Source organism: Borostomias antarcticus (assembly GCF_949987555.1).
Source record: "Borostomias antarcticus genome assembly, chromosome: 15".
Lineage (NCBI taxonomy): Eukaryota > Metazoa > Chordata > Actinopteri > Stomiiformes > Stomiidae > Borostomias > Borostomias antarcticus.
In genome coordinates this window covers 6,996,737-7,015,587 of record NC_140248.1, presented here as the reverse complement: position 1 = coordinate 7,015,587, position 18,851 = coordinate 6,996,737, and the positions used below count along the sequence as shown (strand labels likewise).

Below are 18,851 nucleotides of genomic sequence, written 5' to 3'. Positions count from 1 at the left end.
ATCCAAAACTCGTTTAATCTGACTTGAGTTGATATTCCTCCAGAGTCAGTTGCTGTTGACAGGTCTGGGACCAGTTAAGATAAGAATATTAGGAACAGAAAGTAGAATGGAGCCAGATGAAGTTTTCATGGAGTTGGGGGTTAGACTTGCACCTGTACAAGGCCTGAAACTGAGAAGACCAACTGTCACCTTTCACAGTATATAAACCTCGTTACATTGTTCTTTTAATTCTTTTAGCCTCATTCTCTTAAAAAAAAAAAAGAAGAAAAAAACAGGGAGCAATCTTTTAAGCAGCTTTAATTACACCCTGTCTCTATCCACCAATCCAATGCTCAGTGAAAGAATCTTTGGAGATACCCTTGCATAATCGGCCTAGTTAGAAAAATCAGAATAGCCATGTCTACGGTTAGCTCTCCCTCTAGCTACAGTGCTATCACAATAGTACAATGAAGTACTGTAACTGAGCTTCCACTAATATCTAGTCCCTGTGCCAGTCCTGTACTAGTCTGTGTACTTGTGTTCTGACTCTCCTAGTAGAAGGATATTGTAGGATATGCATCAGCACGCTTGTTGCTGGTCACAGTGAACCCTCCACCACAGCATTAGAGGATGTAGAGGGGAAGAACGCTGATATAAGGTCCGTCTTTAACGTTGCAGAAACATTGATACACAGTAGCGTCCGGCTCGGCAAACGTTGCTGAGACGTTGATACGAGGTCCGGCTGAAACGTTGCTGAAGGGTCGGTGTGGTCCGCGGGGGACTGGGTCAGAACAGGTTCGGATAGAACCTCAGGCCTTCGACGCAGTCGTCTCTACACAGGTGCCCCATCTTCTCAGCTAGCAGCAGCCTGACGAAGAGGGAGGGGGGAAAGAAGGATCATGCACGAGGTGAGAGAGGGGAGAAACAATTACAACACAAAGGAACGTGGAGAGGGAGAGAACAAACAGGAAAATCATTTTTAGACTCCCGAAGGTGACCACCAGGCACACTTGAACTGCACTGTGGTAGACAATGGTGTGGTAGACAATGGTGTGGTAGACAATGGTGTGGTAGACTATGGTGTGGTAGACTATGGTGTGGTAGACTATGGTAGCTGCTGTACCTCTCTTTAGACAGGAGAACAGAGAGACCCAGCAGCTTGGCAAACTCCTCTGCAGTCAGGGAGCCCTTCTCAGATACCTGCAAGAGAGAGTGTGTGTGTGTGTGTGGGGGGGGGGGGGGGGGGTAGTGAGTGATTATTGAATACATGCGCAGAGGAAAAAAAGACGGGGACTGCCGATCTGTGAGTGTCCCTGGCGTGAGAAACCCCTGGTCCAGAGCGCACGTCTGGTTCCTGGCGAGGTCAGAACTCACGTTGTCCAGCGCCGAGGCGATCATCTCCTCCTCGCTGTGGGACTGCAGCTGGACCACCATCACCCCGCTGTCGAACACACGCAGCCTGCACACACACGGGAGAGGGGGAGGGGGACGAGAGGGGGAAGAGATAGAGAGGGAGGAGAAGGCAAGAGAGAGGAAAGGGATTGATATCAAAATAGTGAACTAAAAAAAAAACGGTTTTGTCATGTTCATGTAACTGAAATTAATACTACACAAATACAGACCAAAACACAGTGAAGTAGTGGTCAGTGCTCGAGGAACTTGAAATAGGAAGTGTTTTCTTTTGAATCTCTGAAGTGGCAGGAAGTGACACGGCCAAAGAGAGCGGACACAACTTCCAACAACAGGAAGTCAGGCAGGAAGAGCAGGGCCGATTCCACGGGGACGCACGCGCCTGTGCCTTTCTTTCTGTAGCACGTGCGCGCACGCGCGCGCACGCACACACACGCACACACACACACACACACACACACACACACACACACACACACACACACACACACACACACACACACACACACACACACACACACACACACACACACACACACTCAACCTACCTCAGTGGGAGCTTCAGTGATTCAAACATTTTACATGCATTCACCAAATCCTCTGGAGATAGCAGCTAAAGAGAGAGAGAGAGAGAGAGTGAGAGAGAGAGAGAGAGAGAGAAAGAGAGAGAGAGAGAGAGAGAGAGAGAGAGAGAGAAAGGGAGAGAGAGAGGGAGAGAGAGAGAAGGAATAAGAGCAAGTCAGTCAAATAATACAAGAGCTACTGGCAAAATACAAATATTATACACACTCACTAACAGCCCTCTAGGAACATGGAGTGTGTCAGTACCAATATGGCACAGCTGCTCTGCACTAGGGCCTTTCAAAGAGATCAGGGTCAGCCACAATCGCCACATGCTCATTAAAGATGTCTGCTTCAAGTGCATCAATGTTGTGTGTGTGTATGGGGGGGGGGGGCGTTTCCATCCTCAGCTCACCTCCATCCCACGCGCTCGGTTAACTAGACAGTACACCTCAGTCAGAGCCATCATACCACCTTGCTCCTGAGAGAGAGAGAGAGAGAGAGAGGGAGGGAGGGGGAGAGAGAAAGAGAGAGAGAGCGAGAAAGAGAGAGGGGGAGAGAGAGAGAGAGAGAAAGCAAGAGAGAGAGAGAAAGAGAGAGTGAGAGCGAGAGATGGAGGGTGAGAGAAAGAGAGAGGGGGAGAGTGAGAGAGAGGAAGAGCAAGAGATGAAGGGAGAAAGAAAGAGACAGAGGGATCAGATCAGATGAGACTAAATGAACATTACATTAGTCATTTAGCAGGCGCTTTTATCCAAAGCGACATAGAATAATTGCATTTAAAGTAGGTAGTCAGTGTACTACTACTCGTCAGAACTCACAAATGCAATTGACTAAGAGCATAATCTGGTGCTAAAGCGAGAGCCAGCCAGACAGACAGACAGACAGACAGACAGACAGACAGACAGATAGATAGATAGATAGATAGATAGATAGATTCATCGTTTTGCCATACAGCAATTAAGGAGATACATAAGACACAGAGGCGCATACCTCCAGAGGGGCCTGCAGCATGTCTCCCAGCTGTTTGGCCAGCTGCATGTGGTAGTGTGTGCCAGAGCCGTGCGTTTCCCTGGTAACAGGGTTGGCGATGCCCATGCTGAGGAGGTACGACTTGAAACGGATGGTCTGTGAGGGAGTGAAGCACAGCAGCATCTTGTTCAGGGAAATGCACACCAGGTTGATTAGACAACCTTTGTCTATTTGAATGACATTGCAATTTTTTTTTTCTGCGATATATATTGCGAAGAAATACAGGAATTTTCATCAGATGACTGAATAATGAAGAATGATTATGATTGGTTGTTCTCTGTGCATGCAGAGCGTGCATGTCACTCACTAGCAACAAACTATCAGTACATTGCTGTATCAGACAGACTTCTCTTGTAGATTAGTCATGGAAAATAACTGCGAATTTTCCTTTGGCATCAAGCAGCAAAAAAGGTTGTAGCATGACGTGTTTGAGTTAATTTGCCTTACTTGACATCACATGTTCTAAAACAATTAAAAATAAAAAGCACATCCTGCGATGTGACTATTACACATGCGCACATTGCGATGACAATGTGCATGCACACACGCACACACACACGCACACACACACGCACACACACACACACACACACACACACACACACACACACACACACACCAACACACACATACACATACACACACACACACACACACACACATACACAGGGCCCCAGCAACAACATAAGTATACATATACATACCAGAAAGTAATGAGATACATGTATATTTGAGGGAAGGAAGAACATTTCTAAGTCCTCCTCAATCCCATGAAGGTCTTACTGTAAGTGTAGGAGTATTAGAGTACGAGCTGAGAGACCACATGGCCAGTTTCAGACAAACCAAACCCCCGTGGTACTCTGGAGAAGTAGCCCTGCTCTCTTACAGCCCGGTACATAGACTATGCCCTTAGAGACCGTGGTTAAAATCCCGGTTCTAATCGGAAGGTCTGTTCAGCTGTGGGTTGAGGCATTGGCTGCATTCACCTCATCCTCTGTGATGTCTCCCTGCTTCTCTTTGATTTTGTTGGCGATGGATCTGGACAGCTCCACCATCTCTTTGGCCTGGTGAAGAGGAGACACGCGTAGAACACACACACGCTGCATTTACAACCACTGGACTGAGTCAAGAGTGATGATAGTGGAGAACCACACTGCACTGCAATATGATCTACACACCAAGAGCTCTAGAGCATACCTTCACCATGAGTTGACTGAGGTCCTCGAAAGCCTGAGAGAGAGGGGGAGAGAGAGAGAGAGAGAGAGAGAGAGAGAGGGGGGGGGGAGAGAGAGAGAGAGAGAGAGAGAGAGATAGAGAGAGAGAGAGAGAGAGAGAGAGAGAGAGGAAGAGAACATGAGAGAAAAAGTATAAGAACACTAAAATAACAGACAAAACCTCATCACAGATATAATTTAAATGCCATTCTAGTCCCCCTTGGACCCCTCTACTCTAGCTGACAATAACAACCACACATTCTTCTGGGGCTCAAGCCACAAATGTGGCCTTTTTCTTATTCATACAATTTTATTACAGCCAGGAAACATTAACCTGATTCTTAAAAGGCATGACAAGACTTTGACAAAGTGTGTGTGTGTAACTTTGGATGACACAGCGCCATGATGTCTACTAATAGAACCCCCCATGGTGCAGATAGAGGACCTGGTTCTCTGTCTACCCCCCCCCCCCCCTCCACCACACACACACACATAAACACACACACACACACACACACACACACACACACACACACACACACACACACACACACACACACACACACAGCCCTCTTCCTCTGTCACCTCAGAGATGTTTTTATCTGTCTCTTTCCTCTTCTCTTCTATCTTCCTCTCGATGCCGACAATTCCCACCGCGCGCGTTCTTCCTGCCTGCAGAGAGGAACAGAGACACACGGGTAATGCACCAGTGACTAGCTACTATGAAAGACATCTAAAAACAAACTCACACACACACACACACACACACACACCCACACACACACACACACACAGGCACGCACATGTTCTCTCGCTCTCTCTCTCTCTCTCTCACACACACACACACACACACACACACACACACACACACACACACACACACACACACACACACACACACACACACACACCCTAGGGCTGCACAATATATTGTTTAAGCATCGCCATCGCAATGTGCACATGCGCAATAGTCACATCGCAAGGGCTGCAATGTTGTTCTCTTTTTTCCCCTGCTATGTTAACTCAAAACATGTCATGATACAAACCTTTTGCTCAACTTTTTAATTTTGATGACTGTCAAAAACTAAGAGACGCATTATTAGTAGGCGTTTTGGAACGCAGTCAAGACACTTGGCTACCGGTGTAAGCAGACGCGAGGATCACTGTTTAGTTCTAACCTCATATAGGACATAGGCCTGTATGTTTACAAGTTTGCTTATTTCTGTTTTAAACAAACAAAATATATTGCAATATATATCGCAAAAAATTGCATCGGTGCAATGTATGTTTTGTCAATATCGCCCAGCCCTAACACACACACACACACACACACACACGCACACACACACGCACACACAGAACCAGGTCAGAAACACAAAGGCATGGCTGGAGGCTTACAATATCAATGTTAGAAACACCCTAACGCTGTTTCAAAACCATATAACCAAATGCATTCAACACGTAAGCTCATTTCATTAATGCCCAGTTCACAACTCATAACCTTATCAAATGAGTTGCTGTACAGAGGGCAGTTTCTAGTTATAAAAGCGCCATCATGAGGATACAAATCTCATTACATCTTTGGGAGAAACAAAATCCCTTGGAAAATGTGATGAGGTCACAGCCCAGTAACCATCTGAGGGTAGACCATGGGGACCAATCATGCTGTAACCAGCAACACCGGAGTGAAACCTCAACCTCACTGGATGTCTGCTCAAGTCGCTTTAATCACACAGCTGCCATATCACTAGTCTGGTTGGGAGAACGTGGAAGTGCCCGTTGACTCCAATGTTAAAAGGTCGCTATGAAAATACCAATGAGAATGACAAACTCATAATTTCCAGACTCTGATTGTTTTTCACTGCCGTTGTTTTCGCATTTGGAAATACACGGAAGTGAATGAGCGTTAGTGACAGCTACATTCACTTCCATGTATTTCCAAATGCAAAAACAACTGCAGTGAAAACCAATCGGAGTCTGGCAATCATGAGTTTGTAAGTCTGATAGTGTTTTCTGTCTGTTATTTTGAATATTTTGGTTCTTGAAGTGGTATTTTCAGTGCGACCTTTTAACATTGGAGTCAAGAGGGACTTCCGCATTCTCCCAACCAGAGTAGCGATATGGCGGCTGTGTGGTTAAGGAGAATGACCTCTGACCTGTGATCCTGTTGCCGTGGGGATGGGTTGTGACACGGGTGTACGCTCCCACCTCTTCTGAGTCATCTCCTCGTTTAGTCTCCTGTAGAACTAAACACACAAAGACTGTTTTAAGACAGAGCATGAGGATGCACTTCAGTCAGTCACTCACACACACACACACACACACACACACACACACACACACACACACACACACACACACACACACACGGTGTAAGGATAAGTCATATGGCTACACAAAGCTCTCATCTTACAGTATGTCTGCAGTGCACTCACTTCTATCTGTCCATGCTCTTTAAAGGACAGCTTGATGTAGGAGAACTTGCTCTGTTGGTACGGCCCTGCCTCCTTGTTCGCAGACACTGGATGCAGGTGGACTACTATCTTCGCACTAAGGGTGATAGAAAGTAGCATAGCGTATTCTAGGAAATGAACCAAACTGCGTATAATACAATAAGTCATCTCTGGCAGTGACGACATATGCAAATCCGACCTTTGACACCCTACAACCACATCGTGGAAATCACCTTTTTCCTATTCCTGCAGCTTGTTCCTCAAAATAGATGATCTGTGACAAGGGTATGGATATGCAACACTCCTACACAGAGAAGAAGAGACAACGTTGGCATGCTGCTAGTGAAGGAAGGCGCATTAGAAGTTCTCAGGAACATGGAAGAGACTGTCATGATCCTACATGATTTTTGAGGTCCCTCCAGATTAATTGGTGAGTGGTCAGAAGAGCCACTCCGACATCCAATTTGGCCTGACAGATAAAGAATTACAATATCGATTAATATGATTTGTGATTGTTTACTTAGCTATCCTAACGTATAACTCAACAATATCTCTGGCCTAAGTTACCTTATCGTCTCCGTCATACAGTTTGACACCTCGTTGTTGGATCACCAACGTTTCATTCATTTCTAGGAGTCCATTTGACCATGTGAATCTATCCATTTTATCGTTGAAATATTTCAATACAACTTGTAAAAATGAAAAGAAATATGCTACTGCTTCACGGGCGACATTACTGTTTACTTCCTGAAGAGTGGTTCAGAAATGAGCCTGTGTGAGCCCATCCCACTGCCTGATCAAATATACTCATTCGTTTTAGGGGGAAAAATCAATCAGTATCTATGCGAATGAATTATACAATTTGCTCCATTATTTCTATTAAATTATGGTACTTTACTGTTACATACGGAGCAAACATTATTTTTTTTACCCTTGCTTTTTATCTGGTCTGGTCTGGCTGGGTCCTAACAAAGGACATTGACGCAGCCTGCTCTGCTGCTGTTAGCTGTCAATTGTGTTACTAGCTACAGTAGCTAAGAAGAATAGTTTGTGCTATTCAAATTATGTCGACTTCCTAGCTTGTATTTTCCTGCAGTATGAATTGGGATACAGTAATGCTTTATAGATGAATTACTATAGTTTGCTCATACATTACTTTTAGTCAAATTTGTCCTCTCTTTTGGGATAGTTAGCTGGCTAGCTTGTTGTCATAGGTAGCCGTTAGCTTGCTAGCTATCAGGCTAGTAGAAAGACAGTCTTCTCACTTTGTACACTATTTTTTCGGCTTTCCGTTGCGAGTTATTGGCAACGCAAGCTACTTCATGGGAAACCCCAGTGCAAGATGAACTGAAGAGTACATTTACCCGTTAGAGTAAATTGTTCTGTAACGTTAGGCTACCTAATCTAAACAAGCTAACCAGCTACTAATATACTGACCTACCGTGAGACAGAGGGTCATCAAACATGGATAAGAAATCATTTGACATCGTCTTGGACGAAGTTAGAAAGGTGAGTGAAGTGGGAAAGCTGCTAACTGATCGGAATCGTTTCCAGTGATGGCTGGCTAACAGATGCCAGTACAGATCAATCTGCTCCAGCTGTAGTGAACTAGTTTGTGTTCTTGACTTGTTTTCCAGTGCGTCCTGACTGATCAGCGGATCAAAGCCATAGAGCAGGTGCACGGGTATTTCTCCAGCGAACAGGTGGATACATTGTTGTTTACAAACCATTATCTTGACTAATGTCGATGTTTTGCATATAGTCAGAGTGAAAGAATAACTGTTGTTGACGATGTTGATTCTGTATTTGCATGTGAATGAACTGCCAAAGTGAATGTGTGGTTTTGGACACTCACTGACTGTCCCCGTCGCAGGTGATGGACCTACTGAAATACTTCTCATGGGCTGAGCCTCAGATCAAGGCAGTGAAAGCTCTGCAACATGTGAGTCCAGACAACTAGGCTAAATCCCTTAGTACCTTTTAGGACTACATTTACATTTTAGTCATAAGCAGCAGAATTGTTTTTTATCCAAAGCGACTTTCTGTACAATAAGTACATTTGTCAAGAGTAATTGAACTGACTGTAGATAAGCAGGAACTAGCCAGTGAAAAAAATAACTACACTTCCACCTTTTTATTTCCCCTCACATATTTCATATCTTTTCAGAAAATGGTAGCCATCCCTACAACGAAAGTTGCCAACATCCTGAACTGTTTCACTTTCTCCAAGGACAGACTGGTTGTTCTGGAATTGATTGCTCTGTGAGTACAACAATGTGGCAGATGCAGTACAGGTCTTCCTACCGCAGTAGCTTTGTTGAGTTTGAGAATGAACGCTTGTTCTGAGAGTTGTGTCCAGGGTAGATGAAATGGATGCAGATTGATCATGCTGGGCTCTGTGGTGGTGGTCAACAGGAACATCTCAGATGCCCAAAACTACCGTCCTGTAGATGACCTGTTCCGCATCCACCACTCTGAGAATAAAAGAGCGCGCAGAATCCTGGAGCAGGTAGGCACAACACACACACACACACACACACACACACACACATCACACACACACACAGGAAATGTCCCAGGTTGGACAATGTTGAGGTGCATCAATGTGTTATAAGCCTTCAAACTGATAAGACGTTTATCTAATTCTTTGTGTGTGGGGTGGGTCTGCTTGTGCTCCCCAGGTGTGTAAGGTGGGCTGTAAGGCTCCCGTGGCGATGATCTCATCTTGTGGGATGGTCCCGGGAAACCCCTACCCCAAAGGGAAACCCAGCCAGGTGACCGGAACATTCCCGGTAAGTAACAGCCACTGCTCTGGAGCTCCCTCGCTACTACAAAGTCCTCTCCCCTCTCTTCCGTGAGCTGGTTTCTTGTTTATCTCGTTTATTTGTTTCTTGCGTATCGTCTAGGGAACCCCTCCGGTGAAGAAGGATGGAGAGGACAGTCCTGCTAACGCAGTGGGAAAAGGGATCGCTGCCCGGATCCTCGGCCCATTCAAACCTGTAAGCACCTGTCCTTCCACAACATCACTCTAGGTGGCGCTCTCTATGAAGAATCATATGGAAGAGCTAATATAAAACATCATTCTAGAGAGATAAGATATTAAGATGCAACTTTATTGTCCAGCCAAGATTGGAAGTTTGTCTTTGGTCTCATCACAGGGTACAATAAGAGAACATATAAAGCAGCATACTCACTTACATTCTGCAATAATGCATAACGATAAATTACAGGTAGAAGCATAGTACAAACAGCATACTGTACATCTTCAGGGTTTTTCCTTAATTACGAGGCGACCGCCTCCATCTAATTTTGTGCTCTCGACAAACCCCTCCCCCCCCCCACTTAAGACCTGCCAACCTGTACACATTTTGCGTTGTAGGTACTATTCTTTTGTTTTCCAAAAGAACTTAAAAGAGTAGTCTGCTATTTTGGACATTTAGCCCTATTCCTGATATGTCTAACATCAATCTGAAACATTGAGACCATAATTTCATTGATCGCTCAAATATTGAGCTTGATCGATTTTCGTCCGACTCAAATTTCTTTACAATGGATGTGGCCAGGGCATGTTAATACACGTTGAAAAACTCAAGGAAAGCTATCAGGAAGCTCAGTGTGTGATCTTACCGGTCTCAGTATGCTGTTATGTGAAATGTATCACAATCAGTTGTGTTTACGTGCGTGGCAAGGCTTGGATATGAGCGTCGTTCCAGCCTCTCATTCCCCCCCGCCCCCGAACCCCTCTGCGAGAGTGGTGAAAACGAGGCTGGAGTAACGCTAAACACAACGGATTGTGATACGTTTTACAGTACAGCAGACCCCCAGACCCCCCTTTTAAGGTACCACCTCCACCTCATTCTGAGCCAGGAAAACCCCTGATCGGCTACCAAGTGTTATTGAGGATACTGTTCACACTAGGGACAAAGTAAACTGTTATGCTTCGTGTATAAATCTTGCTAAGTCAATTTTGCATGAATGAAAAGCTGACGTGTGTGTGGAACACAGTAATTAAGTCTCATAATCTTCCATCAGTCAGAACATTGCCAGGTCATCTCAATGATGGTTATTATGATCAGTGAGTGTAAAAGTTAAAGAATGATTTTCCGCTGTTCAAACTAGACTTCATATTCTTAATGATTGCCTCTCTCTTTCTAACCCCCCTCTAGGCTCCATCGTCCTACAACCCCCACCGGCCCGTGCCCTACCCCATCCCCCCCTGCCGCCCCCACGCCACTATCGCACCGAGTAAGAGCCCCGCCCACCTCGCCTCAACATACCTCGACACTGATGCCCTGATAACACACCTGAAGCACTGATAAGGGGGGGAGAGTTAGCAAAAAACACGTTAGCTACCAATTCCTACCTGGAAATAGTTCTTAATGTGGGGTTTGAAGTGTACATAGGAGTGGCTTTGCGTCATGAGAAACGTTTTTGAAGGATATTTCAGCAAACACTTGGGGTGGTGGTGTTTGCACAATCCTGTGTGTGTGTGTGTGTGTGTGTGTGTGTGTGTGTGTGTGTGTGTGTGTGTGTGCGTGTGCGTATGTCTGTGACTGCATGTGTGTTTGTGTGTGTGTGTGTGTGTGTGTGCATGTGTGTTTGTGTGCGTGTGTGTGTGTGTGCGTGTTTGTGTGTGTGCGTGTTTGTGTGTGGTGGGCACTGTTAATGTTTACCACTGCCACTCAGGTGCGTACAACAACGCAGGCCTGGTGTCTGTGGGAGGGGTGATAACGGCCAGCGTTCCCCCCCCACCCTACAGCGCCACTCACAAAGCAGCAGGTACGACATGCTGGGGGTGTGAGCGTGTGTGTGAGTGAGTGCGTGTGAGCGCGTGTGCGAGCGAGTGGGTGTGAATGGACACTTTCCAAGCTTGCAGCCTAACCACCCAGCATGCTGCTTACCTGTGCTTCTCAGGGAGGACGCCTATACTATATTCATAACTGCTGGACCTCAATCATAACTTCAGCTCCTAGTATTCACATATGCACGGAGAATAAAGGTGGAGGTTGGGTCGATCGCAACGTTTTTTTTTTTTTACCGTTTCTCATTGCTTCACTACCTTCTCCTAGCTATGCACTTGGATGGGGATCACACTCAACTAACTCATCAGTTTGAATAGCGCTCCAATCACGGTGGACACAGATGACTAGGAGTCGCCTCAATGCCTTTTTTTTTTTAAATTTGCCACGACTTTCTTTGCAGGGCTCCAATATTTGCCTGTGCTTTGGGCTCTTTCCCAATGCCATGTCTGTATGCGTGCTGTATTAGTAGGCTGCATTGGAATGAATCAAATCCTCTGGTTACCTTTACTAACCCAATGGCTGGCGGCTTCCTGCTCTACCCCTCTCTCTCTCTGACACACATTCTCTTTGGTATGAATGGGTCGTCGCCTCGATCTGTTGGGGCTGGGAGCCTCTCTGGTCGTAGGAGGGCGTGCCGGGAGCCGGGAGCCAGTAGGTCCAGCTGATCGGGACCGGGGAGAGAAGACTCGGGGCGCCTGTCTCTCTCACAGACCTGTCTCTCTCAGAGTCCTCTTGTGTCGCTGACCGCTGTCTCTGTGTCCCGTCCCCAGCCTACGCCAAGCCAGCCGGCCACCAGAACGCCACCCCCGGGGTCAACAGCGGGCTCCTCCCCTCCCCCCGAGGCTCCACCCCCACCACGCCGGTTCCGGCCCAGCCCTCTCCGGCCCAGCCCCCGCCCCCCACCACGCCCATCACCCCCGTCTTCCCCGGCATGGTGCCCTCCCAGGCCCCGGGAGCCCCCTCCCCGTCCCCGTCGGTCATCAAAGGAGGGCCCCCCGCCACCTCCACTCCGTCCGTCATCAAGGCGCACACTCCTTCCGGCACGCCCTGCGGGACCCCCAACCCCGGGGGGTTCTCCCCGTCCCCGTTCCACGGGGGCCGCTCGGGCACCCCCACCACCTCCAGGGCGGGCCCGGACAACCTGCCCCAGGTGGCCCCCCCCGGCCCCATGGGGCTGCCCCAGTACAAGGGCTTCCCCCAGCCCTCGGACCCCCAGACGGGCCCGGCCTTCCACCAGGGCAACCCCTCCGGGTCGGTGATCCGCAGCTACACCCCCTCCGGACCTTCGTCTGTCACCGTCGGGGGGCGCCTCACCCCGGTCATGCCCTCGTCCTCCACCCCGGGCCCCAGCCCCAGGCCCTCGTCCGCCCTGTCGGCCCAGGCTCAGGCCTCCGCCGCCTTCTACGGCGAGCAGCAGCGCGCCAGCCTGGCCAGGCACGGAGGCGGCAGCGGCAGCAACAGCCCCGTCCCCTCGGCGTTCATGGGCGCGCCGCGCGCCGCCGCCACCACGCCCTCCCTCAGCTCCCTGGTGATGCCGGGCTCGGCGCAGGCGGCCCTGGCCCGCTCCCTGGGCCTGGCCCACCCCTCCGGATCCCCCCAGGGCTCCCTCCCCAGCCCGGCGGCCATGGCGCTCTCCTCCAGCCCCGTCCCGTCCCACTACTCCGGCCTCTCTCCCTTCGCGTCCCTTTCCTCCTCCCTCCCTCCCTCCACCATCTCCTCCATGGCGTCCAGCACCAACCTGGCCGGACACCCCCAGACCTCCGTGTACGCGGGCCTGGGTCCCAGCATGGCCCCGGGGGGCGGCTCTCCCTTCGGCCTGGGCCTCACCACCGCCGCCTCCATGTTCCCCGGCCCGGCCTTCCCCGGGTTCGGCGGCTCCGGGGCCCCGGGGGCCGGCAGCCCCGTGCTGTCCTCCTTCATGGGGCTGCCGGGGGCGTCCGTGTCGTCCGTGGCGACCGTGGCCCCCCTCCAGGCGGCGGTGGCGGCGGCGGCAGCGGCGGCGGGCGTGCCCTCCTCCTCCCCCGTACTGCCGGGCTTCGCGTCCGCGTTCAGCTCCAACTTCCAGCCCGGGTAAGATTGTGTGTGTCTGTCTCCATCTGTCTCTGTTTGTGTGTGTGTCTATGTCTATGTGTGTGTTTGTGTGTGTGTCTATGTCTATGTGTGTGTTTGTGTGTGTGTCTATGTCTATGTGTGTGTTTGTGTGTGTGTCTATGTCTATGTGTGTGTCTATGTCTATGTCTATGTGTGTGTTTGTGTTCGGGATTCACTGATTTATTGGCCGTACATCAGTATTGGCCGATATTCGTCTTGTTGTCTGCTATCGGCCTATCGGCAAATAAAGACAGGCAGATAGACATCCACCAATGGCAGTTACCAATGTTTAAAAAATATATATTCTCATTGAGTAGGTTAGGTTATGTGAAATTTTAACCGATAAATAGAGCCGATAAAATGAAGCCAGTGTTGCTTTCACAACTTTTTGATCCAATTACTCTCAGATGTAGCCTTATTTTGTTCTCATAAAACGAGGCCAGATTAACTCTTAGCTATAGATTATAGCATTATAACAGATTTTGTTTTAACTTCCTCTGGTAGTTCTGTAGTTCTGTACTTCACTAGAGAAAATAAATATAATATTTGAATATAACATTTGAAGAGTGAGAACTGAGTGTTTGTCTTTGTTGCGTTAACAATAGTGATGTCAGTTAGATTTGGTTAGATTGGAATGGAATATTAAATCATCCATCTTTGCTCACTAAAGCTTAGCCTTCCTTACCCCCAGGTGTGCATAAACTACAGAGTATCAACTTTTAAAAATTCATAAACTTGTGAAATTATATCAGTTATCATATCGGTTATCGGCCGTGAGAGGCAGGTAAATAAAATAAAAAGGTAAGAAACCGTTGTTCACAATCTGTGCATCCCTAGTGTGTGAATATGTGTGTGAATGTGAGGGTCATACTTCTGTTTTATAATCATCCTTATCTGAAGCCATTGAGACACAAAACACTTCAGAGTGATATCTACCTTTGTCCTTGACGTCAGACTCCTAAACATGAACTAAGGTGCCGCTCTGCATCCACAGTGTTAGAGTATCGTTCTCTGCTCTGATAACATGGAGTACATTCACTGTCTGTGGAAAATCAGTTGATGTTGTCAGAAATCGGTCAGTTTCAGGCCTAGTTGGTAGCAACATCACAAGTCTTCAGAGAGACACCTGCTCATCTACCTGCTGTGATCCATGCCCTACTTTTATAGCTCCCTGTCTTCCCCTAGAGCCCAAAGTCCGTTCAGCATTCAGCGTGACTGAGCTGTAACACTTGGGTTAACTGATAAACATTGCCAAATCAAGCACAGTTACATAGTGTGGTGTAGCTTATGACCAGAGTGTGTGATGTTGACCGAATGTGAGGTGTTCCCTGAGTAAGAGTGCCTGGCGGTGTCCTCAGAGACTCGAATGCCAGAGCCACTGACTAGAAGACATTGTTCTAGGTTGTGAAACACACTTCTCACATGGTTAAATGACTGCTGTATCTCATCGAAGACTATTTAACCAAGTGACTAGAGGGAAATGTGAAGAGTCATACTCTGTTATCTAGCCTGGGCCAACACAGGGCAAAGTGTACCAGTCAGAAAGCCTCACCCTCTGTTTACATTGGCCACACATGGAATACAGTAGATCCTTGTAAAGACTGAGGGTTGTGGAGGAAAATATTTCTGTAACTATATTGTTTGTAAACCATATTGTGTGTAAATTAGAACTGCTTACAATCAAGATATGTTTGTGAATGCAACAGTTAACGAGGTGTACAGAACTGATCAGAATCAGAATGAGTTTTCTTATGGGGTTATCAGAGGGGGACACAAGCCTTGTTGTTGAGGCTGATGGACGCGTGGAAACGATGACGAGGTTAGCCGCGACCGCAGGAATGCAAGAGCTGACCAGGCCGAGGGTCTCTAGCTACAGGTGTGAAAACCAACACGTTTCCATTCCGTGGACGAGTCTATACCACGAGATCTCTCCTAATAAGGGCTCGTTTTGACTCGTGGTGAAGTGAGACAGGCTTAAGGAACAGGAAACGGGTGTTCCTCCTTGTGATTGACCCTGGTCAGACGTGACCTTGGTCAGGAGACTGATTGTGCCACGGTCCTTCCTCCCGGCCGCCATCAGACTGCTCATTGCCTCCCCGAGCGGCGGGACGCCATGGACCTGACTATCCATCGATCCCCTCTCTGTCCACGGAGGCATTCCACACCTAGTGTGTTTCTCCATGCTTAAGTATTTAAAGAACTACAGTAGACTGGATCTACTGTAGCTAAGAGTGATTGTGTATTCTGTTTGTTGATTAATCTCACCAAATATGAATTTAGAAGCGTACAGTGGTAATTTCCACGACAATAATACACAGTACAGCTGAAGACGCACAGCAGTTCGACATAATGCCTATGGCTCTGTTTTCATTTGTGTGTGTGTGAGTGAGTGTGTCTCTTTCTCTCTCCTTCTGTTTGTACACATTGACTAACTGTGTGTGTGTGTGTGTGTGTGTGTGTGTGTGTGTGTGTGTGTGTGTGTGTGTGTTTGTTTGTGTGTGTGTGGTGTGTGTGTGTCAGGTTGACCAGTGGGCTGCAGCCCCCCGGTGGAGGAGGGTTCCCCGGCCTGCTGTCCTTCCCAGGCATGCCAGGCTTCTCCCCCTCTGCATCCCCCGCTGGCCTCAGTGGCCTCCACAACCCTGCCATGCAGTCCGCCCTGCTACAGGTACACACACACACACTCACGCCAGGACACACACACACTCACGCCAGGACACACACACTCACGTAGGGCGGCTGTAGCTCAGTTGGTAGAGTGGGTCGTTCAATGATCGAAGGGTTAGTGGTTCGAATCCCAGCTCCGACTGTCCACATGTCGAAGTGTCTTTGAGCAAGACACCTAACCCCAAATTGCTCCCAATGCAATAGCACCTTGCATGGCAGCTACCACCATTGGTGTGTGAATGTGTGTGTGAATGGGTGAATGAGAGGCCATTGTAAAGCGCTTTGAGTGCCGCTAAGGTGGAAAAGCGCTATATAAGTGCAGTCCATTTACCATGAACACACACACATACGCAAACACTGTCACTGACTCACTCATTCACTGAACACGCACAAACTCATACACACACACTCTCTCGCTCTTACTCACTCACACATTCTCTGTGTCACTCTCACAGACACTAAGAGAGAAACACATTGATTGTTCTTCTTCGTGTTGTCAGGCTCACCCCTCGTCTGCGCTGGACGGCTACGCTCCTCAGCCCAACGGTTTTACCAACTACGCCCCCGGACCTGGCAACCCGTTCCCCCTACAGCCTGGCCTCCACCCTCAGCTGGGCTGGCAGTGAACACGCACACGCACACACACACACACACACACAGGCATACAGTACACACACACACACAGTACCAGCAAAACTAGGGAAGAGTGAAGAAATGCTTCCCATATATGTTACTTCACTTTCCATAAAAAGCAGAAGAGAAAGCAGAACCGTCTTGTTGAACTGTACTGAGAGACTTCCTCCTTCCTCCTCCCATGACCAATCAGACGACGGGTACCTTGAAGGTGAAGTCACTGCTTAGTTTACGTTGCCCATACTGTACAGTATACGGTACACACATTCACATGGAACTATGGGTAGTTTATACTCATTTTACATCATGCTAAATGAAAGAGTTCTTTCTAAGTTTTTTTTTCATAACGATGTCTCTGTTCGGATATGAACTGAATTCGCAATCGATAAGACAAAGATGTCATCATGTGCAGAACCAGTTTGGATGACCAAGCTGTGTGTGGTTGTAGGAGTGTATGTGTTTATGAATAAATGTGTACACCTTCTCATGATGTTAGGGGCACATTGAGAAGGGCATACAGTACCATTGTTGGGACCCTTGTGTTGGCAGGTGCACTGGGGTGGGAGTGGCTAGTATACAATAATGCTACTATGACGTGTGTGTTTGTAAATTCCTTTTAAAAAGAAAAAAAAGTTGTAGCCTATTCTGAGCCATTTACTGTTATTTCTCTAATGAACATACTCGCAAAGTGTGCATGCGATTGTGTGTGTGCGTGTGTGTGTGTGTGCGTGCGTGTGTGCGTGCGTGCGTGCGTGTGTGTGTGTGTGAGAGAGTGAGTGCACATCTCACTTGTATGTAGTGTTTGGGAAGTTGAATCCTGTGTGTAATTGACAGGTTTTAAAGATGTACCGTCGCCGACTGGCAACTTGAATATGGATTTGCAGCATGTTCAACTACAATAGTGTATTCTAGCTACACTGATGTTTACACTCACTTGAAAACCCACAGGCTGACTATCATGAACTAGAATGAGAAGAGTAGCTGGTGTAGGCTTATGCTCATACTGTAGATTTATCTTTAATCTGTATTAAAATAAACTTTTTCATAGAATCTCTAGTTTGACGCTCCTTTGTACAACACAAAGACTGTCTCTTTCTCTCCCTCCCTCTCTCCATACCTATCTCTTCACCTTTCCCCTCTTGGATATGGAGGGTGTGTTTCCGTTACCTAAGACGACCTAAGAAGCACCTGACTTAATATTTCTACCGCTAATCTGTGCTCCCTTGTGATTCAACACGCCTACCAGTAGATTTAACACCCTATTACAACTGATAGCAAATGTACACAGAGGCTATACCCACAGCTTTCCATGAAGAGAGCAGTGAGTGATATGATCATGTGAGACTACTCGTCCTCCAGTCATGAGACCTGCTGTCACATCCTTATTCTCATGTAAAAGTCTTTCATTTTCATACACGTTCTCTGTGTGTGGATCAACATCATGACTGAAGTCATATGATATTGTTTGAATGTTGTTTTTTTGTCACAAATTTGAAATTGGATGAAAAACACATTGTGATACAGGAATCACATTTTGAATGATAGCTAAGAAATCCATGTACCTTCTTGAAGAATGAGAAGCAGTTTTTCAGTTAGCTTCTTCATTCCTGAGACCGAAAATACAACATTTTGCAATTATGCAAACCTAACCCTCTAACACTTTATCAGAAGGAAATACTTTAATGGCCGACGTTTATTTGCACACATGATGTGGGATATTTTTATGTCTGGAAAAAAAAACACGGGATAGGTTGATGTTTATAGTTTGTAAATAAATATGAACTTGGCCTCGGAAACAAACACATAATAAAATGCCTGATCTTATTTTACTTCCTAAGCCTAAGTCCGGTGGTCCCCTGCCTTCCTGCGTCACTTTCAGTCATCTACCGTAGGAACTGTAAACTCTGTTGATGATTCACCGCAAAGCCACACCCACCCAAAGTCCTAGCCTATAGACGCGTCTCTCTTTAAAACCCCTGCTGCTCTGTCCTCCTACACGCTCCCACTCCTAACTA

General features: G+C 47.4%; 2 protein-coding genes across 3 annotated transcripts; one reads left to right on the top strand and one right to left on the bottom strand.

Annotated features, from left to right (window-relative positions):
* Window positions 1-312: 312 nt before the first annotated feature.
* Window positions 313-7,373, bottom strand: vps36 (vacuolar protein sorting 36 homolog). Of its 2 annotated transcripts, XM_084449715.1 has the most exons (14): window positions 7,214-7,373; window positions 7,047-7,115; window positions 6,880-6,950; window positions 6,629-6,743; window positions 6,350-6,439; window positions 4,779-4,865; window positions 4,177-4,209; window positions 3,966-4,043; window positions 2,941-3,075; window positions 2,366-2,431; window positions 1,938-2,002; window positions 1,354-1,438; window positions 1,103-1,179; window positions 313-847 (listed from the first exon to the last, which is right to left on the bottom strand). In XM_084449715.1, the coding sequence occupies exons 1-14, from the start codon at window positions 7,307-7,309 to the stop codon at window positions 766-768; spliced, it is 1,149 nt and encodes a 382-aa protein (XP_084305841.1). In that variant the 5' UTR covers window positions 7,310-7,373; the 3' UTR covers window positions 313-765. The 2 variants fall into 2 exon arrangements, with proteins under 2 accessions (XP_084305841.1, XP_084305842.1); XM_084449716.1 differs by lacking the exon at window positions 7,047-7,115.
* A 737-nt stretch (window positions 7,374-8,110) lies between these two features.
* proser1 (proline and serine rich 1) lies at window positions 8,111-17,776 on the top strand (the record flags this gene model as incomplete). The annotated part of the gene is made up of 12 exons (XM_084449329.1): window positions 8,111-8,155; window positions 8,284-8,349; window positions 8,520-8,588; window positions 8,814-8,908; window positions 9,062-9,155; window positions 9,328-9,438; window positions 9,553-9,645; window positions 10,813-10,891; window positions 11,333-11,425; window positions 12,219-13,518; window positions 16,060-16,204; window positions 16,704-17,776. The coding sequence occupies 12 exons, from the start codon at window positions 8,111-8,113 to the stop codon at window positions 16,827-16,829; spliced, it is 2,316 nt and encodes a 771-aa protein (XP_084305455.1). The 3' UTR covers window positions 16,830-17,776.
* Between the last annotated feature and the right edge of the window lie 1,075 nt (window positions 17,777-18,851).